Source organism: Drosophila teissieri, chromosome 3L (genome assembly GCF_016746235.2).
Source record: "Drosophila teissieri strain GT53w chromosome 3L, Prin_Dtei_1.1, whole genome shotgun sequence".
Taxonomy (NCBI): Eukaryota; Metazoa; Arthropoda; class Insecta; order Diptera; family Drosophilidae; genus Drosophila; species Drosophila teissieri.
This window is the reverse complement of record NC_053031.1, coordinates 7,631,009-7,656,685: the sequence shown is the minus strand read 5'-3', so window position 1 is coordinate 7,656,685 and position 25,677 is coordinate 7,631,009. Positions and strand designations below refer to the sequence as shown.

Sequence of the window (25,677 nt, the reverse complement as noted above, 5' to 3'; positions counted from 1 at the left end):
ACTGAGTCACATAGCCCTCAAGCGAGCACGGTCACACCTAGACGACGTAGCTGGAGAAGATCATCAATTGCAGCGCAGGAGAGGAGTGGCAGTTGGCGACGAAGAGATCGATCTCATCCAATTCTGAGCAGGAGCGGCCGGAACCATGACGATGGACACCACCGCCCTGCCGTCGGAGCTGCTCGTGACTCCGCAGCCGCTGGTTGGCTTCTGTGGGCTGGACACGGCCCGGGTGTCGGTGCACAAGGCCGTTTGGGAGGCGTTCAGCGGCAGTCTGCAGCGCAAGGCCGCCGACCGGGCTGCCGTGCAGTACAAGCTGCTACCACCCAACTATGAGTTTCCGGTGGCCAAGCCCAAGCGGGCCAACTACGAGTGGTACCACCCGAAGGGCATACTCAAGCGGAACTGGATGCTGAAGCACCTGCACGTCCTGCCCTCGGTGGTGGTGCTGTTCCAGGATATGGAGTGGAATGATCTACAGTGGACAGAGAAGCAGGTGCAGTGTGCAGCAATTGTGCAGGCCTTAAAAAACGCCCTGCAAGAGAGAAATACCCGGCTGTGCCTGGTGCTGCTGCAAAGGGCAGCGCCGCTTCCACCTGGCGAAGATCTGCTGGCTGCAGAGCGAGCCGCCAGTCTGACAAACGCTTGTGGAATAACCAGCAAGATGCTGTTCATTCTCCCCCATACAGAGCATCTCACAGGCTACGCCCTGCGACTGGAGTCCGCCTTCTTGGATATGGCTCAGTCCTATTACGCCCTCATGTCCAAACGGATACGCAACCATCGGGATCAGCTAACGGCGGCGCACACATCGTTGAAGATCCGCCACCAGTTTAAATTGGGATTCGTAGCGGAGATGCGTCAAGACTTTAGCACAGGACAAAAGTATGTCCTTTTATGAATTTTCCTTGTGCATTAAAGTAATCTGTATTCCCTCGCAGGCACTATTTTCAAGCCTATGCCAATCTGGACGAAATACGCATCAATGACGGCAATTGCCTGGAGATTAAGACTCTGGCAGGATTTTTGAACTATAAGATCTGTCGGCTCATGTTTAAGCTAAAGACTCCCAGGGATGCCATTAACCAGTTTATTATCCATGTGGAGAAGTACAAGTCTCGAGTGGGTTTCAAGGATCTGGCCTTCGAGCATCACGCCTGGTTAAGCACTCAGTAATGCCGAACTGTAGCAACCCCTAAGGTATCCTAATTAACTAACATTTCATTGCAGACATTCCGTATTTGCTGAGCTGTTTTGCGAGGCCATTAAGAACGGACTGCCCGCCCTACAGACGCAACACCCTGGAATCTATTACCACAAAGCAGCTGAATATGTGATGAAGCGACGGGATGCAGCGCTGGAGGCCTATGCTGCGATTCAATCCTCTGCCGAAGCTACACCCACAACGATTCAGAATCCTTTGTCCCTGTACACAGAGTTTTTCGGAATCCGAGCGGTAAAGACGGGCGATCTGGTGGCCGAGCAACAAGCCAATATGCAGTTATGTGATCAGGAGCGCAGCTATAACCATTCAGCCGGAATCATAGCTCTGCTCAGCCAGGCCATGGCCCAGTTCAAAATTTACAAGTGCCTCAGGTTTCGAAAGAAACTAGCTATCGACATGGCCGAGGAGTACCTGAAGAGCGGGGATCATGCCAAGGCACTGACGTAAGATAGTTTTATGTGTACCGTTGCAAAAAAAATAATTGAATTTCTTTCCCAAGTTTGTATTCCTTAATGCTGCCCGATTATCGTCAAGAGAAATGGTCCACGATATTCACTGATGTTTTGCTTAAAACACTCCGTTGTTCGTTGCTCTCGGGTTCTGTAGCCGACTATATTGCGTGCAGCGTTGAAGCATTGTCTTTGCGCCATAAAGGCGAGCAGTCGGAGCGAATTCTGATACTGGAGAACCTTTGGCAGGTGTTTCAAGGCGTGCCACCCATGCCGAAAACTCAGTTGACGCCCGAAGCGCAGGCGTTGTGGACTAGTGCGCTGGCCAGCGTGAAATCGCCCATTCAAATTGATTTAGATAAGGTCAACGATGTAGTGGAAATGTGTGCCACATTCGAGCGGGTTCAGTTGAACAACGACGACTTGCTGCAGTTGCAACTGATAGTGCGGTAAGTTTAGATGTCTTTACTACTTATATGCAGCTACTTATTTGTCCTTCTGCTTAGTGTGCTCACGGATGTTCCTTTGAGGATACGCGGCTTCCATGTCATTCTAGCCGATGCGGGGAATCCCCAGAATAGCTACAAACTGGAGGCACTCAAGTATTTCTGCTTTCCCAGCCTCACGCAGCTACGTGGCCAAAAGCAGCCGGATGAGGAGAAACTGGAGAATCAGCCACCGGAGCCCAAAAACTTTGAAAAGAATATGAGATTGGAGCCCGGCTCCTATTACCAGCTTTTCTGCAGCACCGAAGCGCAGCAGTTTCACGAGAACACTCAACTGCGCATCGTCCGGCTGGAGGCCCACATGGGCACTGACCAGGTAGCCGCCCTACTCACGTGCAGCTCCAACTACTCACGGCAGCTGTTCCGACATCACACGCGCAGCCGCGATCTCGATGACAACGTGACGATCAATCCCATTTGCTACATTGCGCCCACGTAGGTCAAAGCGATTGGTAACGGAAACAGAGATTTATTTCCGGACAATTGCATGCAACCAGCGCATTTAATGCTCTACTAATCACGGTCTTCTATTCCAGCTTTCATTTGAACACGCAAACCAACCTTGGCCATGGACATGATAACGGTTTGAATGAGGAAAAGGAAGTGGTGGCTACAAAAATGCTGGTCAACGAGTACTATCCTGTTGTGACCACTGTCAGCAATCCATACAATGTCTATCTGCAGAATGTGGGCGTGCACATTAGTATTCCCGTGGGTCTCCGAAATAGTGGTGAGTAAGAGATAAAATGTAATGGAACTTATATTAGCGGAACATGCTACATTATAATTTGATTGAGAAATCTAGTCATTAGAATTAAGTTAATTGTACTAATTGGTTTCACATCCCCAAAGCCTTGTCGATAAAGCTCCTAACAGTCTTAACATTCGTGTAGACTCCCGGTGAACTTTTTCGTGCGCATCCCACGCCCCACGAGACAATTCCGCATAGTTGACCCTGATAGACGGCAGGTCCTCCGGAGTCGCCTTCACAGGCATCCTTGACGCCCGGCACCGAGGCGCAAAACATGGTGTTTGTGATGGTTCCGCGCAGCTTATACTGACTCATGCAGGTCTTACGTGGAATTAGCGCCACATCCACGCTGCGCACCTGCATTGAAGCTGCCTTGTTACGCTCCGTGATTTGTCCCCAGCCGGAGACCTTGATGAGATCACCTGCCTTAAAGCTGGAATTGCACAGCTCAATGGTGCTCACTTTGGGACCGCTGATGGGAGCTTTTAGTTTCAAAACAGCCACATCCATTGCAAGGGTGCGGATGTTGTAGGCCTTTGGGGTATAAACCTTGTCCACTCCACTTCTTACACCCGTCTCCGTAAGACTCGTTACCCCGGCGACGACTAGCATACGAGAAGCGCCAACTCCCTTGACGCAGTGGGCAGCGGTGACAACATGCTGGGGGGTAACCAATGAACCGCCGCATATAAAGCGGCCACCGATGCGCAGGTTCACTAAGTAGGGCACACTGGCAATATCCACCGGTACACCGCCCACAATCCGACTGTTGGCCTCGTTGCTGGCCGCCCAGCAAAGTGGGATCAGGTAGAGCACGAGCCATAGCGTCGCCATCAGCTCACTCCATCCCACGATATATGCCGTATCCGGTAGCTGTAACTACCAACCGAGTTTCGGAGTCACTGGCCAGCTGCGAGTCGCTGTTCCGAGTCGAATCGCGCGACTCTGTGCTCCGATTTATATGCCTCTTAGGAAACAATCATTACACAGCACACATATTATTTTATTGCGCAAATAATAATTATTTTAATAAACCATTTTGTGTGGCTTATCGCCGGATTCCATCGGCGTACTTGCTATGAGAAATTGAAGCCCAACAAAAAGTGCTGTGCAATGGGGCTTCATATGAATGTGATCTAGGCGCTTTTACCGACCTTCTGCCGTTCATTCAATCCCACAAATTAGTTGATTAAATAATTGTCGATTAAACCGTATTTTTAAAAGATCCTCGTGCCATTCTAGTTTCATTTCAATTGTATTGCTTTTAGCCCATTTCCGATCATGAAACCCAAATTAATAAGGAAACGATTTGTCAAGGTCTAATAGTTTTTAAAATAATAAGATTCAATACAGTTGGATCAAAATGTAATGGCCATGTTCATTAGATGATTAATACAAGTTTCAAATCAACAAGCACATTCCATAACAAGTTTAGTTTCCAATCCTGTGTAGAGTTTGTTCTATAAAGTCATGAACCCTTCCGCTAGCCACATTGGTGTACACACCTGGAAAAGAAGGTCGGGCGCAGCCGAATCCCCACGAGACAATGCCACAAACCTGACCGCGGTAGACCAAAGGACCTCCGGAATCACCGGAGCAGGAATCGCGGATACCGCGCACAGCGGCACATAGCATAGAATCGCTTAATTGGCCATATCCGGGATATGAGAGCTTACATTCCGCTCCTGGAAGCACGCGCACCATGGCAGTGCGGACCTGTTCGGCCGGATCCCGGTTGTTCTCGCGGGTCACTCCCCAACCACTGATCCTGGCATACGAATTACCCTCCGGCGGATTGCGACAAGGACTAATGGTGGCGACTTTACCGGGCATAAGGAAAACGGCCTCCTGCAGCGCCAACAAAGCAACGTCCATGTCGAAGTTGGTGGCAGAGTAGCTGGGCGAAGTGTGAAACATAACTACATTGCGAACCACTGGAGCCTCTTCGTCCAAACGACTGGCGCCGGCGTGGATCGTGAAGTCATCCGGCTGGGAGCCATAAACACAATGCGCTGCACTTAGAACTACTCTGGTGGAGATAAGGGATCCACCGCAGATGAAGTGACCATTTTGACGCAGGTAAACCAGGTACGGAACCTCCGAAATTGTTGTCTCCTTGCCGCCCACAATGCGCGTTTTGCTGGAGGAGCTGGGAAATACGAGAGCCAAATGGCAGAGCCACCAGAGCATCCACAGGCCAACCATGGCGTGTCCAGACTGACAGCTACTATGTATAGTGCTCTCTAGTTTTCAAAGTGATAATGATGCTGTTATTGGCTCGCACCTGCTCCGGAAATGGGACTAATGAGACTATAATTTGGCATTCCGAAAGAGATCTCAATTGCAGCACCACTGCATGGAATAACTGCCTTATTAAATATTTATTGGGTTAAAGGTTAAACCAAATGAATTATAGATCTTTAGCAGTGCCGTTCTATGAAGCTTTTTAGCCAGTACGTAATCGCTGGACTGCTGAGGCGGGTGTAGACGCCTGGATAACCTCTGCCACATCCGTAGCCCCAGGATACTATGCCCACGGAGCGACCAGCGTGGATAATGGGGCCCCCGGAGTCGCCTTGGCAGGCATCCCTCGCGTTTTCACCAAGTGCACAAAACATGTTGGTCGTTACTTTCTGCTGTCCTGATCCCATTGATTTGGTGCACTCCGTGTGCGGGATGAGCCTGACATTGGCCACCTGCAAACACTGGTTCCAATTGTGACCCTGCTCGTTGATCGCTCCCCAACCGAGAACCGTGAGATTTGAATGCGGTGGCAGGTCATTGAAGTCGATCTTCACCAGACTCGCATTGCCGGCGATGTCAAAGGGACGACTCAATCGGATCACCGCCACATCGGAGTCCAGTCCGCGTTGACGGCAGTAGTTTGGTGATATGCCGACATACCAGGCCGAACGCACATGCTCCGGCGGCGTCTCATCGCCAAGGCACTGTTGTTGGGCATGTAATGTTAAATCCCGGAGCTGTTGATGTCGTCCCTCCAGGCAATGAGCCGCTGTGAGAACACAGCTGGGCGAGATTATGACGCCACCGCAACGGAACTTGCCACCGCGTCGAAGATTCACCAGGAAGGAATGCTCTGTCACCGACGCTGATTTTCCTCCGAAGATTTTACCCTGACGAAGAGTGAAGACGGAGCTGCCCTCCAGTTGATGGAGCAGTGCTAGTCCAATAAGGAGTCTTAACATGGTCTACGGAAGTGTAAGCCTGGGAGCAAGTTTATATATATTCAAAATATATATTTCCCGCATTCCCCAGTTAATTGTCTTCAGATAAACTTGAACTATTTATTGACCCTTAAAGCTAAGACTTAAGATTACACTCAGGAATGCTGTTCCACGACGCGCAGAAACCAATCCCGGATCACAGGCACACTGGTGTAAACGCCAGGCAAAGCGGAGGCACAGCCATACCCAAAGGATACAATCCCCGCCAGCTGGCCGCGATACACCAAAGGTCCCCCCGAGTCGCCGTCGCAGGAATCCTTCTTGTACGGCTTGGCGGCGCACACCATGGAGCGGGTAATACGATGGATTCCTTTGAATGCAGAGACGCAGGAGGAGCGTGACCACATGGGCACCATGACACTGTGCACCCGCTCGGCAGTCTTTGTCGCATCGGCAGCTAGGAAACCCCAACCCGAGACTTTGACCAAAACGCGAGCTGGAACGGATTGTGATGCCAAAGCTATGGTCTCTATATTAGCGCCGGTCATATCAGAACTCAAGCGCAAGGCAGCCACATCCATATTGAGGGTTTTGCGATTGAAATCCGGACGAATCGCCATGTAGTCCACAGTGCGAATGACGGCATATGGACCAGCCTGATCGGAGGCACCACCATAGATCTTGAAGTCATCCTTGTTCTTGTTGTATACGCAATGAGCCGCAGTGATAACCCAACGGGGCTTAACCAGTGATCCGCCACACAGCTCCTCGGATGTGGTAACCTGAACGAGATACTTCTCCTGCTTGATGCTGGACACATGCCCACCAATGATGCGGGGCTGTATCTCCACGCTGTCGGGATGTGCGTCCGAAGCTGTAGGGAATCCCAAAATCTGAACAAGGAACAGCGTAGTCAGACACCGGGCAATCATGGTGGTTATCCAACTGTACCGAAATGAAGCTGAAACTTGATTATATATTATGTAAATCCGGGCGGAACAAGACTCAAAACATTTGCACAATTGTTCAATCAAACATCTTTGCTGGGAAGTTTAATTAACTCGCAATCAAAGTAAAACGGAAACGCTTATATTTGAGATTCGTATTCAAGCTTTTTCTCTTCCGATAGTTTTGGCTTTTATATCCGTTACTCGTAGAGCAAAAGGGTATACCAGATTCGTTGAAGAGTATGTAACAGGTGGAAGGAAGTGTTTCCGACCCTATAAAGTGTAAATATTTTTAATCAAGATTACTAGCGAGTCGGTTTGGCAATGTCCGCATGAACGCCTTGATCTCAGAACTATAAAAGCTGATTAACAGGTATCTAATAGTCGGCGAATATCGTCTACAGCGTTCTCTATTGTTTATTAAAGAATCTGTTATGGGTTTCATAAACAGAATATTTCAAATAATGTTTACTCGAAAAATGTCTTATCTTTTCTACAAAGCCCCTTATTGACATAAGAGTGTTTATTTCCAATGTCTTCATATCTTTCTATTGTTTAAATATATTAAGGCGAGGCTAACGTTTCCTGCGTCAAGATATATATGTTGATCATGTGGGCCTTCTTCGGTCATATTATCAATTTTTACCATATTGCAAAAAGTAATGACAGATCATGTTTAGTTAACAAACATTTATTATGTGGCAAATAGCTTTCAACGACCTTAAGATCTAGGTTAGTTCGAAACTTGTATCGCTTAAACTTGCGATTCTCAATTGTTGGCCATAACATTTGTAGCCCACTGGCGGATCGCAGACACGGCTGTGTAAACGCCTGGATAGCCGGCTCTGGCGCAACCATAACCAAAGGACACGATGCCCAGGAGCGTGTTGTTCCTGGTCACTGGGCCACCGGAATCTCCGCTGCACGAATCCTTGCCAGCAGCGCGTGCACAGAGCATGTACTTGGTGATGGTAGCCTGACCGCGGTAGTCGTTCCGGCACTTTTTCTGCTTGACCACCTTCACCTGTGCGGTCTGCAGCGTCTTGGATGCCGTGGTGCCACCTTCCTTGGTTACACCCCATCCTGCAATGCGTACCCTTGAACCGGCCTTGGGTCGATAGCTGCCCATTGAAATGGTTGCGATATTTGTGCCCGTCAGGGTTTGGTTCAGCTTGAGCAAAGCGGCGTCCATGTTCATTTTCTTCGTGGTGAACTTGGGCGCCACGTGAATGGAACTGACGGAGCGGGTGACGCCATCACTGCCATCCAAAGTAGTGGTTCCAGCACGCACCGTGAATTCGGAGGCACTGTATCCCTTGACACAATGGGCGGCAGTTAGAATCCATTGTTTGCCGACGATGGAACCACCACACAGATTCGAGCCGCGACGCAACTGGACAATGTAGGGCGTGGTGGAAATGGTGGTGCTGGAGCCACCCACAATCCTGGACTGAATCTTGGACGATGTGGCGGCCTTTTTGTTTTGGTTGACCCCCTTGTTGTTGAGTTTCCTCGCAGTAGCTTGGTTGCGATTGCTTCTGTTTCCGGCTCGGTTTTTTCTGGCCGCCAACTGCTTGGCTCCGTTAGCATTTCTCAGTCTCCTGTTTCTCCTTTGCTTATTGGTTGCCACGGCTTCACCCAGTTGGGTGAGCTCGGCCAAGAGCAGCATGCCCAGAATAAGATACTGCCAGCGCCAAAGCATCTCGTTGTGAACTGTTGTGGTTATGACCTTGTCCCGGCTTTTATGGCCGGATATTCGGCAAAACATCGAAAAATCACCTGAGCAAACAGCAAAGCACGGGTCACAATGGCAGGCATTGCCACTTCAATGGCATTCCAGCTCCAGGTGACGTCAACGATCAGGGTTAACTAATCTAATACTGATTAATACAGCGAAGAATCTAAGCGGAGCTAGCAGTAGCTGTGCATATTATCCGCTATCCAGTCGGACAGGTAACTCACATCGGAGTACACTCCGGGACTATCCCTGGCGGCACACCGATTTGCCCTGCCCCACGACACGACGCCCACAAGGAAACCATGCGAATTGACCACTGGACCGCCCGAATCCGCGGCACATGCATCCTTTAAGCCCGGCACGGAGGCACAGAACATGCTGGCTGTGATGTTCCGGTAGCCACGATACAAATCTCGACACTCCCGTTGCGGCATCACTTGCACATGGACACTGTGCAGTTGATTGGGCAGCGATGAGGAGCTTGAGTCGGTTAATCCCCAGCCGGACACCCGGACAAAAGATCCGGATCGCGGAGACCGCACGGCCAAGGAGATGGGCTTGGCAATGGAGGCTTGAAACGGTTGCTGAAGCTGGAGGAGCGCCACGTCGTTGTCCAATGTGGTGCGACTGTAGGCCGATGGCAGCAGTATTTTCTTCACATAGCGAGAGTTACGCATATCACTCAGATAGGTCACCCCGCCACGAACCACGAAATCCGATGGTTGGCCATCTTTAAGGCAGTGGGCGGCGGTCAAGACGCAGTGTGGAGTGACCAGGGAACCGCCGCACTCAAAGTTCCCACGTCGCCGGATGTTAACCACGTGCGGCTGGTTCCACACCCCGCTCGGATGGCCACCCACAATACGTGGGTTACGGCTTAGCGGTGTCGGCTCCTCTGCCGCAGACTCCGGAATCCAAATCATCCAAAACATCAGCGGCAGCAGCATACCTTGCATCTCGATATCGACTCGTCTGTAATGTGGACTTCGGGTGACTAGAACGACGAAATGCATACCACAATCATTTATAGAGCGAAGCGATACTGACCTTTCTCAACGAGAAACCACTTACAAAAACACCTGTTCTTCGATGTTTACACACGGCAATGAACTTGGTGTGGTATGGGGGCTACTACGAGGAAGTAGAGAGAACTGTTCCCACTCGATGGTGTTTGCTTAGGGTTTGGAGCATGGATAACGAATGGTGGGAACACATTTACTCCCATTGAGTTGGGAGTTCCGACCATAAGATCACATAGTTCGGTTGAATGTTTAAAATTATTCTTAATATGATAATTAAATGTATTTATTGATGAGTAATAAATAAACATATTTATATTGCACCTTCAAGTATTCCTCACCACGGATATCTCACCGGGACGCCAAAAGCTGCACTCTCAGATCCAAATAGACGTGGGCGAGCTGTCCGCCCACGGGAGCAATACGGCCACCTTCTATATCTTCAGTCTGACTGAGGCGGAGATCAAGCTGCAACAGAGGTTAAGCTACACTTTGGATGTGGATCGCGGTCCAGGAGGAGGAGGCACCAATGCCCGGGTGAGCACTCCGAACAGCTCGGAATCTACGCCCGATCACGAGGTGAAGAGTGTGGTTCAGAGCGTGGCTGCAATTTCGCCGGTGCAGATCGAGTATCTGGATGAGACGCGGTTGAGAAAGTCACGAGAAGATACGCTCACTGTGCGATGCTATGGCGACTTTAAGTTCACCGCACGCTTCTACACGATGGATAGGAAGCCCTTGAACCAGGTGTATCGTGGCGAGAACTTCTTGCTCAGAGCCAACACGGAAGTGGTGGCCGTGGACGATGTGGAGATACTAGACAGCTTCTTTATATGTGTAAGCATACATTAGAATATTTAGAAGACACTAAGCCCCTTGTCGAATATCGTTTCCTTGCAGGATCACAACCTAGTGCAATCAAACTACAGCTTTAAGCAAAAGAAATACACCAACAAGTACAGCGCCGGTGAGCAACTGGAAAGCGTGATAGTCCTCCGGACGAATGCCACTCTGCGGGACTGGACGACTGCCCGAGATCTCGATCACCGCGGCAAATTGGAGGGCAAGGCGGTAGCTAGTAAGTTTATCAAGCCCGCACTTAAACCCGCCCCAGAGGAGCCCCTTGCTCCCACACCACCAGCCGGAATGAGTGCCTACATGAGCAAGAGTCTGGTGACCAAGATACCCACTACCATGACCATCATAAACAGCAATTCGGCTGTGTCCAATGCACTGCAGGTGGCCAATGCTGGAGTGATGAGCAACTCGATGCAGTCGGATGATATCAATGTGGCTGAGGAAGCAATAAATACCCAAGAGGGAATCAAAACCACTCGGCTCATATACAACAAGGCTTTGGAAGCTGTCCAGGGCACGGGACACTGCCGCGGCTTTATCAAGGGTATCTACACGTTGGAGGGTAATCCTTCTACTGTGCCCATTTTTGGGGTGTTCTGCATTCGCTGGCGACGTGCCAATGGCAAGGAGGAGAACGAGTCCAAGTTTGTGATCCGTGGCTTGGACATTGCAGAGCCACCGCTGAATATCTACTGCACCATCGAGGAGAAGATGTTCGTGAAAATGCCCATGGCCTTTAAGGTGGTGCTGAAGAATCCCACGACGCATGTGCTTCACCTGATAGCCAACCTCAGTATCAGCAAGACGGATAACTTTATATGCTCGGGTCACAAGCAGGTTGGTCTTTTTTACGGAACTTTATTTGTCTTTTCCAAATTAACCTGTTTATCTTTCCAGCTGGACATATCCATAATGGCCTACGAGGAAAAGGAACTGGTCTACAACCTGTATCCGCTGCAAGTGGGCTGGCAAGAGTTACCAGTGCTGAGTCTGGAGTACAATACCAAGGCCGATCCGCAGAAGAAAGACAGCCAGAATGCCTTGCTCGACGAATTGGTGCAGCGTGCACTGCCCAAACGAGTCTTTGTGCTGGTAAGTGGTCACAAATGTTCAAATGTATTCCGATTCTAATTTATTTCAATCCCCCAGCCACCTCTGAAGCAACAGAACAAGTAGGGATGATACTGATATAATGCCGCTTTAGTTTAAGTGTTTTAAAGTTTACAAATATCACTGGTGTGTAAAAATTAACTACGCCTACTCCCTCTTTATTGCTAACAACAAACATACATACATAAATAGCTATATTTAGAGAGTTACATAGCGTAATACTTGAGAGTGTGTGTGATTGTATTGTATAATGTATTGTTAAACGGGCCAAGACGCACTCGACATTATTGTTAGTTGATTACGGCGTTTTAGATAAGCAGTGCTAAGTCCTGGTCAGTACCGCAAGTTGCACATATTTTCGTACATCCTTTGAACGTACAGTAATTAATAAATAAAGCATACAAATATCGTTGAAAGAGCACAAAGATTTCAATCATTTCCGGATCTTTTTCCGCTCGAGGCAAACTTGAACACACCCCTTTTCTGGGTACGATTTTCATTCTGCAAATACACAAATCATTGAAGAATACTGCTTCATTATCATCAAGATGTATTAAACTTACCAATAAGCGATTTCCAAACAACATCACAGCCTTATCCTCTGCTTCTTGCGGGGTCGCTCGTTCGCCTGCGGACAGAATCGGTTGGCGCTGGTGGATATGTAGCTTCTGTTTGATGGCCTGCGAGAATATCACCCGCCGGCTCACTGACTTCATGGCCAGAAGCAAATCCAGCCAGGTCCAAGTAACATTGTGATACTCCAGCGTGGGTATGACTAGTGAGTAGTCTGTGATGTCCTCTAGATTCTTCTCCTTGTTACCCTTGTAGCTGACGCGCACAGGCACTTCGGGAATCTTGATGTAGATAAACAGCTTGTTTTTCTCGGCGCGCTCCTTCATCTTCTCCACGTCATCTTTTTCGATCTTTACATAGAACTCAGAGTCCTTGGCACCTTTCTTTCCCTTGCCCGAGCGTTTGGTCGACGAAGATGTCGATGACTTGCCCTGTAAATTCGTTGTGGACGCCGAACTCGTTGAGGCGTTGTCATCCAGCTCGTCACTAACCTCCGTTTCGGAGGCATCGCGGTCCGGGAAACAGAACTTCAGCATGGTGCTGTAGAATTTTTTCGTAATGGCAATTGTAATGGGAGCCACATTAATCTCGAAATGCTCCTTCACGGATATCCCGCCCACTGGAGCTTTTTCACGGCAGAAAATACGAAGCACCCGCTTGTGGGTGTCAACGGGCATGTCTTTCTGGATTTCAGTGGCCAGCAAAACATCGCGATAGATTTCTCGTGGCAAAAGGTTCTCCATGCGTATGTTGCCCAGCTCCAGCAGATGCTCCACCGAATCGTCACTCTTGGACTTCTTCGTGTATAGAAAAGCACTAAGGACCAAATCAGCTATACCAATCTGTCCATCTGTTTCAGTAAGTCGCCACTGGGCACGCTTGAAGCAGATCTCATTGGTCCGCACCATCGTCACCGACTCGTCGGAGCGCACGTTCGATATCTTGCTGAGCTGTGACAACTGAGTTTCCTTATAGCATAACAACATCATGTCCAAGTCCTCGCTAAACGTATTCAGCTCCTCCTTGCTCTCCCGGATCATCTGCTGGACATGGTCGTACTCTTGACGCAGCTCCAGTGAGTCACCATCTTCAATCCGTTCCTTGCTGATCATGTGTGTATCCTTTTCCAGCGAACGAATCTTCATCAGTAGACTCCGGATTACCGTCTGCTTCTGCTGGATGGGTCGCTTTTGATCCTCCGTCGAGTGCAGCTGAAGCTGGAAGCGCATCCTTGTGAGCTTTTCTGCCGCCTGCTTTCGCTGAGGTTCGACGTAAAGCAGTAGATTGTTGACAATATCCAGGATCATGGCGTACTGCAGAGAGTTGGTGCATACATCCAGGTCGTGATGCATAAGTGTGAAGGCATCTACGGGATCGTCTTGTTTTTCCCATGGCGATAGCAATTCCTCTGAAGGAGGTGGCGGCACCTCCGTAATGCTATTTGGGTCGATGGCATCGCCGTAGCTCACATAGAAGAACTCGCACTTACACTTGGACACAATGCGCTGCAACTGGACGGGTTGGGCCCCTCCTGAATTGTCGCTCAAAAAAGCTCCAACAGTCTCTGACACTACACCGCCAACACTGCGCCCACTGCCCACCAAATGTGATATGTCCGGCAGGTTGTTGATCACAGTCTCGTCCTTGTCCTGAATGTTGTCCACCGTCAGCCACATGATCTCCTTCTCCAACAGGGAATTATTATCGCCAGCGCTAACTGTTGCATAGTACTGCATGCACTCCAACAAACCCTTCCATGTGGTTTTCGAGATCAGCGAGCGATCGCGCCAAACAGGACGGTGTTCCCTCTGCAAAATTTCAGCCTTGGCAGCACTGATAATTACATAGCCAGATGTCTCACAGCCCTTGAGCAGTACTTGGGAGTTCACCAGACTGATGGACCAGTTCTCGTGGATTATATCCTGGGCGGAACATGCCTGCAAGCCCTGGAGCTGCAGTTCCCTGGATTGGGTGCTATGATCATCACTATACACATTGAATTTGTGGTCCGCCTCTGCTATGAGCTGTTGCAGCATGGCAGTGGCATGAATCTGAGCGGGTGCTTTTTTCAGCGATGCATTGGGGTTGGAAACTAGAAAAAATGTGTTTAGTACAGAAAACCTAAAAGTTAACGTAACGCAACTCACTTGGCAAAACCTCGCTGTTGGTGCTAGACAAGGTAATGGTGCTGTCACTTCGCTTATGTTTCAAAACAGCAGAGTTTGGACCCTCCTTGCGATAGCTCTTTACCGCCTCCGTGGACAAATTGTTTTTCAGTTTCTGTGACTTCATGAACGAATCAAAAAGAGCAAAAGCCACATCTCGATTGCTCTTTGTCCAGGCACCTTTGAGGTCATAGACTACCAACTTATGCGTAGGCGTTGTTGACTGCGCTTTAACATCCTCTTCCGTGCTTGTAGCCGTCGTGGGTATCAGTGCCTCGCGTCCATAGGAAACCTTGGCCACGCTTAGGAAGTAGAATCTCACGATTTTGAAGGCATCTGCTGCACTGGCCAAGTTCTCAGAGCTGCTGTCCATCTTCTCGGTGAGAATGCTCTTAAGCCAGATCTCTGCGTCGTTGAGCTCGCAGTTCATGTAGATCGTTGACCAATCCGCTCGTGGCCGATGGATGAGCCCATCATCAATGGGATTCAGGGTTAGCGAGTGCTCAGAACTGAAAGACACTCGGCGGCCGTTCAACTGGAATCCCTTTTGGAGAGCGTGGGACATCCAGTAAAGCACTTGAAACTTATGCAAGCACATCTGCAAGTTCGCTTTTTTGTAGTGCCGACTAAGGGGCTTCTTTCGCGGTCTCACATTGTTAAAGACCGGACCCCGTCGCGTGGGCCTCGTCACACCTGATAAAATGAGTTGCAGACTCTCAAACCATCGCAACGTGCTGCCGTACAGCACCAGGCTGGGTATGTCGACTTCCAAATCTTCCCCCGCCTTGGGCTTAGTCTCGAATGATACCCAAATGTTGAGATTAAGTGAGCGGAAGGCGCGGAAGGAGTCGTGGACTTGATTACTGGAGTACTCTGGCAGCTTGTCTGGGGCACAGGGCATCACAGCATGGTGGTCGTTTGGATTAGCCAGGCACACCCATTTCAGCTTAATCGTCAACTTGAGGTTGGGAAAATGGAGCAAGCGACAATCATCGTAGCGGGACGCGGTTCGTACAGTGACCTAAAAGAGTAGCAAATTTTAATTGGTACAAACATCTTTAAAATAGTAAGCAATAGGCTTACATTAAGTTCCCCTTTAAACATTATCTTGGCATTCGTCAGCACAATACCGCAATTGTTCCAGGTCAACTCCATTTCCTCTGTCGTGTTATACGGATCGAGGGAGGCGTGCAGAAGTATTGTAAATTGCTTTGCTATCAGCGTCAACCGACCGTGTAAAAGCAATCGCAGCTTATCCCAAAATGGCAAAGGGGGCGAGGGATCCTTTGAGGGAGCCGATATCTTCTCGAAACTTAGATTGCACTGGGCCATTACGGGTTCCCAGCACGCTCCAAAAGCGTAGCTACAGCTCTCCAGTTCGCAATCAAAATCATGGTAGAATTTTAGCGAGGGCATGCTGCGCTGAATTACATCAGTACCAAAGGGTTCGCCCACATCAATGAACACATCGCGCTTGGCTCGCTTGGAGCCCATCTGCTCGGCTCCACAAAGGTTGCCGTACAGTCGCATGCTTTTTACGCAGAACATTGGCTGCGGGAAATCCCTGAAAATGTAATCAAATGATTATAAATATTAAATCCATATCCATAATAATCCACCCACCTCAGCATAAACTTCCATTCCGTGCAGCTGATGTTGACACCGCGGCACCAAAGTGTGGAGAACTCCAGACCCTCCTCCGGCCAAGGACTCTCGTGATCAATCTCGCGCATAATACGCGTCACATTATCGTAGCCATGGATGGAGGTGTCCGCCATTGCCATTATATTCACGTCCGTCATTATCCAGGCCAGCAGTCGGGTACGTACTGGGCCACTTTCTCGTATCTTCTTTGATCGCTGAATGTAGATCTCTGAGTTCTTCTTCACCAGGTTCGCATAGAGACTCTCGATGGTTCCAGATGGCAGCAAAAGACGTTCTGAGCGGAGTTCGCCTATCTTCTTGTCAAAAAGCGCTTTGCGCTTTAAGCTCTCCAAGTACTCATCCACTAGTAGAACATAGTTATCACGAAGTTTTACCTCAAAGGGATCGTCGCTAATTTCCAGCAAGAACTCCTTGATTTTAATAACCAAATCACAGGGTAGTGGTGAGTCCACTGTAAAGGGTTTCTTCTTGTAGTTGTGAACCATTTTTAGCCATTTAAAGTGGGATGTGCACTCTCCATTGACTGCGTTATAAAAGTCGTGGTCATACGGGAAAATGGCTTTAAAGGACCCAATTGTGGTGACCCACACTTTGTTGGAGGCCAGCTGAAAACCAGGAAAGTTTTGTCTTTCTTGGGTGAGTACCTCGAGACGTGGAACCGATTGTAGATCCAGCTCTTTCACAGTAAATATGTGCTGATTATCGATCTTGACAAACACATTCTCCGCATAAATGATGCACCGTTCTTTTTGGCTGATAAATAGGCTTTCCACAAAGATCTGAATTGAGTGGCGATCAGAAAACTTTATTTCAAAGATGGTGCTACGTTCTGCAGACAACTCCACTATGAGTCCTCCTTTAGGAGTGGTTTTCTTAGCAGACGAAGCCGGAATGGCCAGCTCTGTCTTCAAGTCTTGCATATCACGCACTAATGTTAACAGGTGCATGTGCAAATTAGAGTTCCACGTGGCCTCCATGTTGCCGGGTATGTAAATGGACAACTTGCCCAGTGACCCCTCAACTTGTTCATGTTCCAGTCGTATCATTTTGCAAGTGGCAAAAACGTCAGAGAAGTCGGTGAGGCAAAGCGATGAAGCCGTCATTGAGCGCATTATGGCCATTTGAAACTCTTCAAGCTTTAGTGTGGTTAGGCTTTGGGACCGCGATAAATTCACCTCCGAGAAACTGAGCAGCGTATAAACATTGTGATGATTGACAAAGTAAGCCGTAATATCCTTGATCTTTACGGACACGCGCAGTGAGGTAGATGGTAGAGATGGCGGCACGGACAATGTAAGGCCTGCATTTGCTCTAGTCTGAGATTGTCCCGACATACTCTTTGGTTTTATTCCCCGGTACTGCCGAAGGCACTCCATAGACTTGACCACAAATTCCGCCAGCTGCATGCTGTATTCCGTGCGGAAAGTGTGCACTGATATGTCCAATTTAGTTGTGTTTGCATAGGAACAGAGCTTAACCAAGCTCACTCCGAGGAAAAACGGCGAGCCAGGCGAATGAGTCTTCTTCAAGTTGTTGGTGTCGTTGATGGAGTTTCCTAGATTAGACCACAGGGTTTCCACCATGAGTTCCATGCTCCATTGTCGCTGGTTCAACAACAAATTGAGGAACTTGTTTTCATAGAGATTACTTCGTTTTTCCTCGATCTGCTCCAACAGGAATCTCGTGTGACTCACACTCATGGCAATATGCTCATCTTCCAGTTTCATAAGAAGTGACACATTAAACAGTTCTGCGCAGCCCTTAACAACAATTCTTTGCATAATCCACTCGAGAACGCCTCCCTCCCGCCGCTGATTCGCGTGGAGACTACTCTGCACAGCCGTGTCCAGATCCAAGTGATCCGGCAGGGACTTCTGCTTTTGTATCAAGAGCGGGCTCGATCGCTGGCGGGCCAGAAAATTGTTGTTGACAAAGTCATAGATCTCACTGTGATTATATATGATTTGGAATGTCTTAAGTTTTACATACAAATTGAATATGTCTTTTTCCAGCTGAAAGGTATAGTATTATGGTATTTAATAATTTAATTGGACCAGCTGAAAGGTATAGTATTATGGTATTTAATAATTTAATTGGACCACAATGTCTTTACTTACCACAGAGTCTATGGTAAATTGTTCAACAAAGAGAAGCTTTTCATATTTGGTGTCTATGTCTAAATGATGAAAGCCCAATTTGGCAAGCATTGACGGTAACAACGTCTTTTCATCGGTGACTTTCGAGTTAAACTTTCCCGAGATCTGTGTAGAAACCATTAAGTATTATCGATTAACTCATAGTGCTGGTATTAACCTACTTGAAACGACTGCAGTTTGGCACTAAAATCGTTTTGTGAGTTTTCTTTGACGGCCGAAAATGTGGCCGCCTTAATGCTAAAGTTAAAGTTCTTTGGTATAATGGGTGCCAGCTTCTCATAGTTGTCATTATCGTAGGACCTCTTCGAGGGCGCTAGGGCTTGTGTGGAGCGTCGCGATTGCTGACCGGTCGATGTCCTTCGCTTGGCCTCACTAAGGAACTCGTACAGTCCGCCGTGGATGACGGATTTGGCATTGTTGATTACCAGACTAAGGGTCTGCAAACGGATATCAATGAAAAATATGCCTTGCAGACACAAATATGTCACCTACATCCATGGACAGAGGGCCTTGGGCAAAGAGCGATGCATCCAGGGTCATGTCGAAGCTGACCTCGCCCAGGCAAGGCCGAATCTTGTTCAGATTCTCCAGCGATTGACGGCGAGAGCTGCAGTGCCTCAGCATCTTGGCTTGGGCTTCGCTCAGCGCTGCATTGACCAACAGCACACGAGCATTCTGCACGATACTCCCGTCCAAATGAAGCTCCTTTGCCGTGGCATGGATGAACCATCCCGGATCAAAGTCATTGTTCATCAGCACCACTGAAATATTGTTCACGTGCACTGCCATGAACTGGGCAAAGGTGATAATGCTCGCCGGCACCTTCGTTTCCCGGAAGTCTGGCACACCCTTCGTCTCCGAGGGTTTGCCCTCCGACGTCTGTGTCCGCCGGAGTTCGTAGGTGTCCTGGGTGTCATCCTGTCGACTGTGAATGTCTTTGTTGATGCGAATGTCGCGGATGTAAATGGAAAGCAGTTTGGTCACCTCGGTGGTGAAGAAACTGCTGCGCAGGCACACCTCCTCGATTTGCTGTAAAAATGGGAGTGTTTATCGCATGGAAACCAGAGTTCGAAGGTTATCCATACCACCGAGAATCCACTCTTGCTGATGTGCACATTCTTTAGGGACAAATAGGGCAGCGAAATGCGGCCGATCCGTACTTTGACTCGAAACCTCTTGACCAAATACCAACTAATGCCCGTGGGCAAGACCCTAAAATGGAAAGTGATTAATTTTTTATGTTTATAACGATGATGGTTCAATTATGGAGCTGGTCTGAAACTTACCAATAAACGATGATGAAGAGCGCCAGGCAGAATAAGAGCAGCTGTAGCATCATGTTGGTGCCTAAATACCATAGTGTCCCAACATTTATGTTGTGTTATTAATGTTTTTAAATGTTTTGACTAAATACTGAACAATTTACTAGTTGCGGCAATAGAGTGGCCAATGCATAAAATCTAAAAATCCCACAATAAGCTATTAGTTTTAAATACGTTTAACCCTTGCTAGACAAGTTTATAAGGAAAATGCTTATAATAAGATAAACAATATTACCAACATTTGGAAAAGGAAATGCATTATAAAGTAGAAATGTGAAATGAAAAGAAATTCATACGTGTTCATGTGCGATAATGACTTGTCGCAACCACAAAGCTTATTAGAGGGTTAAGACTTAATTAAATTTTGGCTTTCCCCAGACGGTCACACTGCGGCTTTATATCTTTTAAAAATAACAAAATCAAAAAGTTATCTTATCGCTGCTCCCGCGCCCGTTATTCCATTGTAAGCATGCGAACGTGAAACCCGGCCGAAGAAGTCGCTATGTTGCTGCTGGAGCTGAACATTCTGACCCTGAATATATGGTGAGAGCAGGCATATAAGGCATCTCCTTCTACGGCTGATGGAGGACCACTTGCCTTGGCACCGATCTGTGGAGACTAATTCCATACATATATGCATTTTCAGGGGCATTCCGTATGTGTCGAGTGATCGCGCACCCCGCATCGATGCCATCTGCAAGGAGCTGGCCAGCGGAAAATATGATATCGTTTCCTTGCAGGAGGTGTGGGCGCAACAGGACAGCGAGCTATTGCAGAAGGGCACGGAGGCGGTCCTGCCCCACAGCCACTATTTTCATAGCGGCGTGATGGGCGCCGGTCTGCTGGTGCTATCCAAGTACCCCATCCTGGGCACTTTGTTCCACGCGTGGTCCGTGAATGGCTACTTCCACCGTATTCAGCATGCGGATTGGTTCGGCGGCAAGGGTGTGGGCCTGTGCCGCATACTTGTCGGCGGACAGATGGTGCATCTGTACAATGCCCACCTGCACGCGGAGTACGACAATGCCAATGACGAGTACAAGACGCATCGCGTCATCCAGGCCTTCGACACTGCTCAATTCATTGAGGCCACCAGGGGGAACTCTGCGTTGCAGATCCTGGCTGGGGACCTGAATGCCCAGCCACAGGACATCTCATACAAGGTGCTGCTCTACACCTCCAAGATGCTCGACAGCTGCGCCTCGGACTCTTTTCGCACCAACGAATGTGAACACAACTCGTACACATCTAAGCAAGCACGGGAGAGAAATCCCCAGGGCATCCGCATCGATCACATATTTGTGCGTGGTGGCGATCATGTGAATGCTGAGATAGCGGAGTACACACTGCCTTTTCCTGAGCGAGTGCCCGGCGAAAAGTTTAGCTTCTCCGACCACGAGGCAGTGATGGCCAAACTGAAGTTATTCAAGCTGGCACCTAGAAGTGAGGAGCCAGTCGCCACGATCGAGGTGAACTGCCAGGTAGAGGAGGGTGAAAGCTGTGCGGTGAGAGAACTAGGAGCAGGCGATGCTCAGACAGGGGAGGATGATCAGTCACAGCAGCAGCCGGAGATCCAATGCAACGGAAGCTCCACTTCCATCCAATCCATGCCGGCCGCCAGAACTGCTGCCCTTCACGAAGCTCTGGCCCTGTGCGATGCTTCCCTGCTTCAGTTAAACACTGATCGAATATTGTACTACAGCGCCGCCACCTTCCTGTTTGTCCTCCTGGTCCTGCTGGTGGAGTTCACCGCCCCCGTGGGCATGCGCACCATCTTTCTGCTGCTCAAGTTCATCGTGTTTGGCGTGATTCTGTTCTGCCTGTTTATGGGTTCCATATGGAACTATATGGAACGAAATGGAGTGCTGCAAGGCAAGAAGTCGATGGAGGTGATGCTGCACCAAGCCCAGAAGTACGAGTACTTCTACTGAAGTTGTGGGTAGTAGCCAAGCTCAATGCGCATTTAAAATCCATGTATAGCGTAGTTTAAGCAGCGATGTATTTTTGACTAGAGTTTATATAACTCTTACTTGATCTTTTACGTCATGTAATCTTCAATGCAATTCCATGGTCTCTTTCTGTGTAACGTCCTCCATATCCCAGAAATTATATTTTAATAAAAGTGCGAATCATTTAGGAACCCAAAAATTGATTTATGTTATGGTACCTAACCTCTTCTATCAACAAATATTTACAGAATTCATTATAATTCCCTTTGGCATTTAATAAGTAACTAAATCACGGACAACTCATCTTTCACATTCCAAATTGTTCAGATAATATAGTGGGTCAGTGAACCCATTCGAGGTTATAGAAGAATGATCCAAATGCGACATTAGGAGAGCTAATCATAAATATACCGCCCCAAAGTATGCAGTACTTCGTCGCGACCCTTTACCGGACAAGTGAACACAGAAATTTTCATTAATATTAGGGTGTTTTTAACATTTTTTCTTTATTCTCGAGTAGAAAACAGCTCCGCATAATCCCATCTGGTACAGTTTATTCGGGCTTCTTTCCCTTAGCAAGCTCGGCCTTCTTTCCCTTCACGGGGGCGGGCTTCTGGGAGCGCAGGACAGCAGAAGCGCGGCGGAGGGCAGCCTGTAAACACAAGTAAATTTATTAGAATAAATCCAACATAGAAGTACGATAATATATTTAGGTTGAGAGCCTCAGATAAGGTTATCAACACGATCATTCTGCGATCTTGGTTGTGTAGCAAATTAAAAAAAGATCATCATAACAAGACCCAAAACAGTTGTCCCTAAGCTTTAAGCCACATATTCACCTGTGTCAGGTCCTTGCGGTACTTGGAGCCGATGAGCAGGTTCTTCAGCTTCTTCAGGGAACGGCGGGGACCGGCCTTGAAGTCAACACGCACGGTGTTCTTGGCGGGACGCTGGGCATACTTGCCCTTCTTCAGCACGGCGGTGAAGCCCTTCTTGTCGGCGGCTGGCACGACTCCCAGGGTCTTCTTGTGCACGATGCCGCTGTAGCGGTACGAGCTCACGCTAGCCAAGTTGTTTGGCTCCTGGAAGGGTTACAACAGTCAGTAAAATGTGCTTGGACTATCAGAGTAGTGATGAAGCCAACTTTTGTCAGATTAAAATTACTATCATGTTGTTTTCAAATATCATTGTGAAAGTTATAAGTTGGAAACATCATTTAAACGTGGTGTGCGTTATTCATTGTCACATTTACTTACTGTGCTGAAGGGCTTCTTAACATCGCGCTTCTTCAACAAGAAGGCGTTGTTGTTGCGAATGATCAACCAATTGAGGTGCGAAGAGGTTGCCATCTCACGTCTGTAATAGAAGTTAAGAACTCATTAGTAAATACTCTAGAAAAAGCCATATTAAATATTTTTTGAGGGTATTTCAGTTTTGGGTGATGAATATAGTCTTCAAGAACTCTTCTGCTAAATCAATCCTCATTAAACAAAAAAATTAAATTATGAATACATTTTGTATGCTCACCTTTATAAAAAATTAATAAATTAGCCATTCCAGAGGAGAACATGGAAGAAAACGAAAAAAATGATTGCTGTTAGATTTATGTTGTTTCTGAACAAAAGAGAGAGATCTCGAGTTATATTCAGTCTTGGGTGATGAATATAGTCTTCAAGAACTCTTCTGCTCAATCATTCATCATAGAATGAATATATCACGCATTTTTAAGCCACACGTGTTCTTACCTTTAATGAAAAGATCCATGTTAATAAAAAACAGCAAAACAGCAGGAAAAACAGCATGTAAAGAAAGAAAAAAACGATATTAAATTGGGTATTGATCAACGCCACGTTCGCTCAGAAATATTTAATATTTGATTAAGTCCTTCATGGGTTCGCCACAAATTAATTCATATTTTTATTCACTATTGCCCGCTGCGTTGCACGTGAGGGTAAAACTCAATTTACCTCCGAAGTTCAGCGGGCCGGCAGCCAAATTGAAGGAAACACGTGGGGCAGCCATTGTACCTCAACACTTGCGGAGCGCTTAGGACGCTGAGGGAACGCTAGAACTTAACCAAATCGAGAACAAACGCAAAATGCCCACCTTTTCTCGTTGAAATACAAGAAGGAAAGAAATATGGCAGCCCGACATAGCGCGAAGTTGGCTGCGATTGCCGAAAACACAGGGTTGCATTCTGAGTTGCGCGAGTTGGCAGGGCAACTATCGAAAAAAATTACATGCTCTACCATATAAAAGATACTATTTAAAATTTATCTCATTTGCCTCTTTAAAACCACTTTAAAACATGACAGAAACTTAATTTTTATCATTGAATTATTTTAATTATTATTTATTATTTAAAGTCATACAGCTTACTGTTCTGTAACCTTATTGTCAAATAGTTTCATGCTATAAGCCTAAACCACTCTATTAATAAATTATTGGTGAAAAAACCCAACGGCTACAGAATTTGAACGCTCATTTCCAGTTAGTAAATATTAATTAAGGATTGTATATATATATGTACAATCGATGCTGGCGGGCGTTGCCAATCTTCTGAACACTCGATAGTATCGATTAGAAATCGATTTTTTTACAGCTCTAGTCTACTTGTCAGACACATTTCCGAAAAAACTCACTCAGTAAAACGTTAAATTAAAGTTCAAATATCAACAAATCATTTCAAAAAGTTTTTGTTTTAGGCTGTGGTTTGTTTTTATTGTCGTATGTCCATCCAGAATTTAAACACTCGTGGTAAGTGAAGACTAAATGAGACACTTTTCCCCGACTCCTACACATGTACATAAAAATGGCCGCCCTGCTCGTCATCATCACGCACATACACACACACAGACGCACATAAGCGCATTCTGGGGCAAAAGTAAAACACGCTGCTAGGGTGTGATTACATGCCTTACAACTTGCGTTTAACATCTTGCATGCATTGAGTTCCTCGATATTCGCATTAACCAAGCAATTTTTCGCCTTTACAGACCCCTTTGCTGATGCAATCAAGGGCAATGATGATGATATTCAAGACGGGCTAGTGCACATAAGAATCCAGCAGAGGAACGGTCGCAAGACGCTAACCACTGTCCAGGGCCTGTCCGCGGAGTATGACTTGAAGAAGATAGTCCGCTCCTGCAAGAAGGTGGGTTTACCTAAGCGTCTCGTTATCTGGAATATCCATAAACGGTCGAAGCTATATATGACCACGCGTTCTACCTGCTAATCCTGTAAAGTCAGTTTACTTCCTCTAAAGTACAGCACTTTAAGAACCATATACCAAATTTACCCCTAATCTATTGATTTCGATGTGGTCGGTATAGAAGTTTAAACATCCCTTACTAGTAGTTGATACATTCATAAGTATTTTTGCATCTTCTTGAAAGAAGGTGATGCTTAAAAGATTAATGGAATTTAATTCGACTTCATTGCTATAGGAATCCAAATCACAGTTTTTGGCATATTTGTTCTTTTTGAGATCGGTAGGCTTCAGAAGAAAATTATTGATTTTTATTTGGTCGACAGTCCAGTTTCACAGATTGCAGACAACATTGATTGCTTCGACAGTTGTGGATTTGGTTGAACAACACTAACATTCATTCCGTTTATTCATAGGAATTCGCATGCAATGGCACTGTAATCGAGCACCCAGAGTATGGTGAGGTCCTGCAGCTCCAGGGCGATCAGCGTGAGAACATCTGCCAATGGTTGACGAAGGTGGGTCTAGCTAAGCCGGATCAGCTGAAGGTGCACGGCTTCTAAGCGGACGAACAAACAAACCGTGTGAATCTTCATACTACTCTTTCATTCTTAAGCTCTACAACAACACCCAAAAACTTGGAAAAGTTCTTTGTTCCGATTTATTCAAACACTCTTGATAGAACATTAACATACAAAAGCAATAGACCATTAACTGAGAACAATGTTATAAATAAAATTAAATGTTCAATTTAAATAAACGAATGTGTGCGGGCGCTGTCGTAGCATAATGGGACAAAAAAGTTACCTTTTTTGGTTTCGAATTGGTTTGTCTGTCGCTGAAATGGTCGC

At 47.3% G+C, this 25,677-nt stretch overlaps 11 protein-coding genes and 2 non-coding genes across 13 annotated transcripts; 3 read left to right on the top strand and 10 right to left on the bottom strand.

Annotated features, from left to right (window-relative positions):
- Positions 1 to 21: 21 nt before the first annotated feature.
- On the top strand, positions 22 to 12,204 carry LOC122618140 (trafficking protein particle complex subunit 11). The gene is made up of 10 exons (XM_043794289.1): positions 22 to 885; positions 942 to 1,172; positions 1,231 to 1,668; positions 1,725 to 2,123; positions 2,181 to 2,615; positions 2,717 to 2,910; positions 10,152 to 10,657; positions 10,721 to 11,515; positions 11,576 to 11,770; positions 11,828 to 12,204. Exons 1-10 carry the CDS (start codon positions 146 to 148, stop codon positions 11,852 to 11,854), a joined length of 3,960 nt encoding a protein of 1,319 aa, XP_043650224.1. The 5' UTR covers positions 22 to 145; the 3' UTR covers positions 11,855 to 12,204.
- Positions 2,949 to 3,937, bottom strand: LOC122618147 (seminase). The gene has a single exon (XM_043794296.1). It carries the CDS (start codon positions 3,763 to 3,765, stop codon positions 3,019 to 3,021), a length of 747 nt encoding a protein of 248 aa, XP_043650231.1. The 5' UTR covers positions 3,766 to 3,937; the 3' UTR covers positions 2,949 to 3,018.
- Positions 4,321 to 5,136, bottom strand: LOC122618146 (trypsin beta). Its single transcript, XM_043794295.1, has one exon. It carries the CDS (start codon positions 5,134 to 5,136, stop codon positions 4,363 to 4,365), a length of 774 nt encoding a protein of 257 aa, XP_043650230.1. The 3' UTR covers positions 4,321 to 4,362.
- On the bottom strand, positions 5,249 to 6,155 carry LOC122618144 (trypsin alpha-3). The gene has a single exon (XM_043794293.1). The coding sequence runs from the start codon at positions 6,135 to 6,137 to the stop codon at positions 5,352 to 5,354; it is 786 nt and encodes a 261-aa protein (XP_043650228.1). The 5' UTR covers positions 6,138 to 6,155; the 3' UTR covers positions 5,249 to 5,351.
- On the bottom strand, positions 6,271 to 7,048 carry LOC122618145 (trypsin alpha-3). The gene has a single exon (XM_043794294.1). It carries the CDS (start codon positions 7,046 to 7,048, stop codon positions 6,272 to 6,274), a length of 777 nt encoding a protein of 258 aa, XP_043650229.1. The 3' UTR covers position 6,271.
- Positions 7,833 to 8,831, bottom strand: LOC122618141 (trypsin delta). Its single transcript, XM_043794291.1, has one exon. It carries the CDS (start codon positions 8,829 to 8,831, stop codon positions 7,833 to 7,835), a length of 999 nt encoding a protein of 332 aa, XP_043650226.1.
- LOC122618143 (trypsin alpha-3) lies at positions 8,975 to 9,921 on the bottom strand. Its single transcript, XM_043794292.1, has one exon. It carries the CDS (start codon positions 9,812 to 9,814, stop codon positions 8,975 to 8,977), a length of 840 nt encoding a protein of 279 aa, XP_043650227.1. The 5' UTR covers positions 9,815 to 9,921.
- On the bottom strand, positions 11,913 to 19,787 carry LOC122618139 (protein KIAA0100). The gene is made up of 10 exons (XM_043794288.1): positions 19,634 to 19,787; positions 19,433 to 19,559; positions 18,840 to 19,376; positions 18,509 to 18,784; positions 18,309 to 18,452; positions 16,150 to 18,203; positions 15,610 to 16,090; positions 14,509 to 15,547; positions 12,352 to 14,453; positions 11,913 to 12,289 (listed from the first exon to the last, which is right to left on the bottom strand). Exons 1-10 carry the CDS (start codon positions 19,684 to 19,686, stop codon positions 12,218 to 12,220), a joined length of 6,885 nt encoding a protein of 2,294 aa, XP_043650223.1. The 5' UTR covers positions 19,687 to 19,787; the 3' UTR covers positions 11,913 to 12,217.
- Positions 19,788 to 20,033: 246 nt separating this feature from the next.
- LOC122616849 (putative neutral sphingomyelinase) lies at positions 20,034 to 21,817 on the top strand. Its single transcript, XM_043792421.1, has 2 exons — positions 20,034 to 20,212; positions 20,316 to 21,817. The coding sequence occupies exons 1-2, from the start codon at positions 20,172 to 20,174 to the stop codon at positions 21,598 to 21,600; spliced, it is 1,326 nt and encodes a 441-aa protein (XP_043648356.1). The 5' UTR covers positions 20,034 to 20,171; the 3' UTR covers positions 21,601 to 21,817.
- Positions 21,818 to 22,099: 282 nt separating this feature from the next.
- On the bottom strand, positions 22,100 to 23,772 carry LOC122616603 (60S ribosomal protein L28). Its single transcript, XM_043792125.1, has 4 exons — positions 23,725 to 23,772; positions 22,875 to 22,974; positions 22,458 to 22,700; positions 22,100 to 22,270 (listed from the first exon to the last, which is right to left on the bottom strand). Exons 2-4 carry the CDS (start codon positions 22,965 to 22,967, stop codon positions 22,172 to 22,174), a joined length of 435 nt encoding a protein of 144 aa, XP_043648060.1. The 5' UTR covers positions 22,968 to 22,974; positions 23,725 to 23,772; the 3' UTR covers positions 22,100 to 22,171.
- Positions 23,039 to 23,113, bottom strand: LOC122618679. The gene has a single exon (XR_006326049.1). It is a non-coding gene; the product is annotated as a small nucleolar RNA CD11 (small nucleolar RNA).
- On the bottom strand, positions 23,255 to 23,330 carry LOC122618678. Its single transcript, XR_006326048.1, has one exon. It is a non-coding gene; the product is annotated as a small nucleolar RNA CD11 (small nucleolar RNA).
- Positions 23,773 to 24,183: 411 nt separating the features above from the next.
- LOC122617106 (eukaryotic translation initiation factor eIF1) lies at positions 24,184 to 25,582 on the top strand. The gene is made up of 4 exons (XM_043792809.1): positions 24,184 to 24,263; positions 24,324 to 24,375; positions 24,615 to 24,772; positions 25,243 to 25,582. The coding sequence occupies exons 2-4, from the start codon at positions 24,348 to 24,350 to the stop codon at positions 25,387 to 25,389; spliced, it is 333 nt and encodes a 110-aa protein (XP_043648744.1). The 5' UTR covers positions 24,184 to 24,263; positions 24,324 to 24,347; the 3' UTR covers positions 25,390 to 25,582.
- Positions 25,583 to 25,677: the final 95 nt, after the last annotated feature.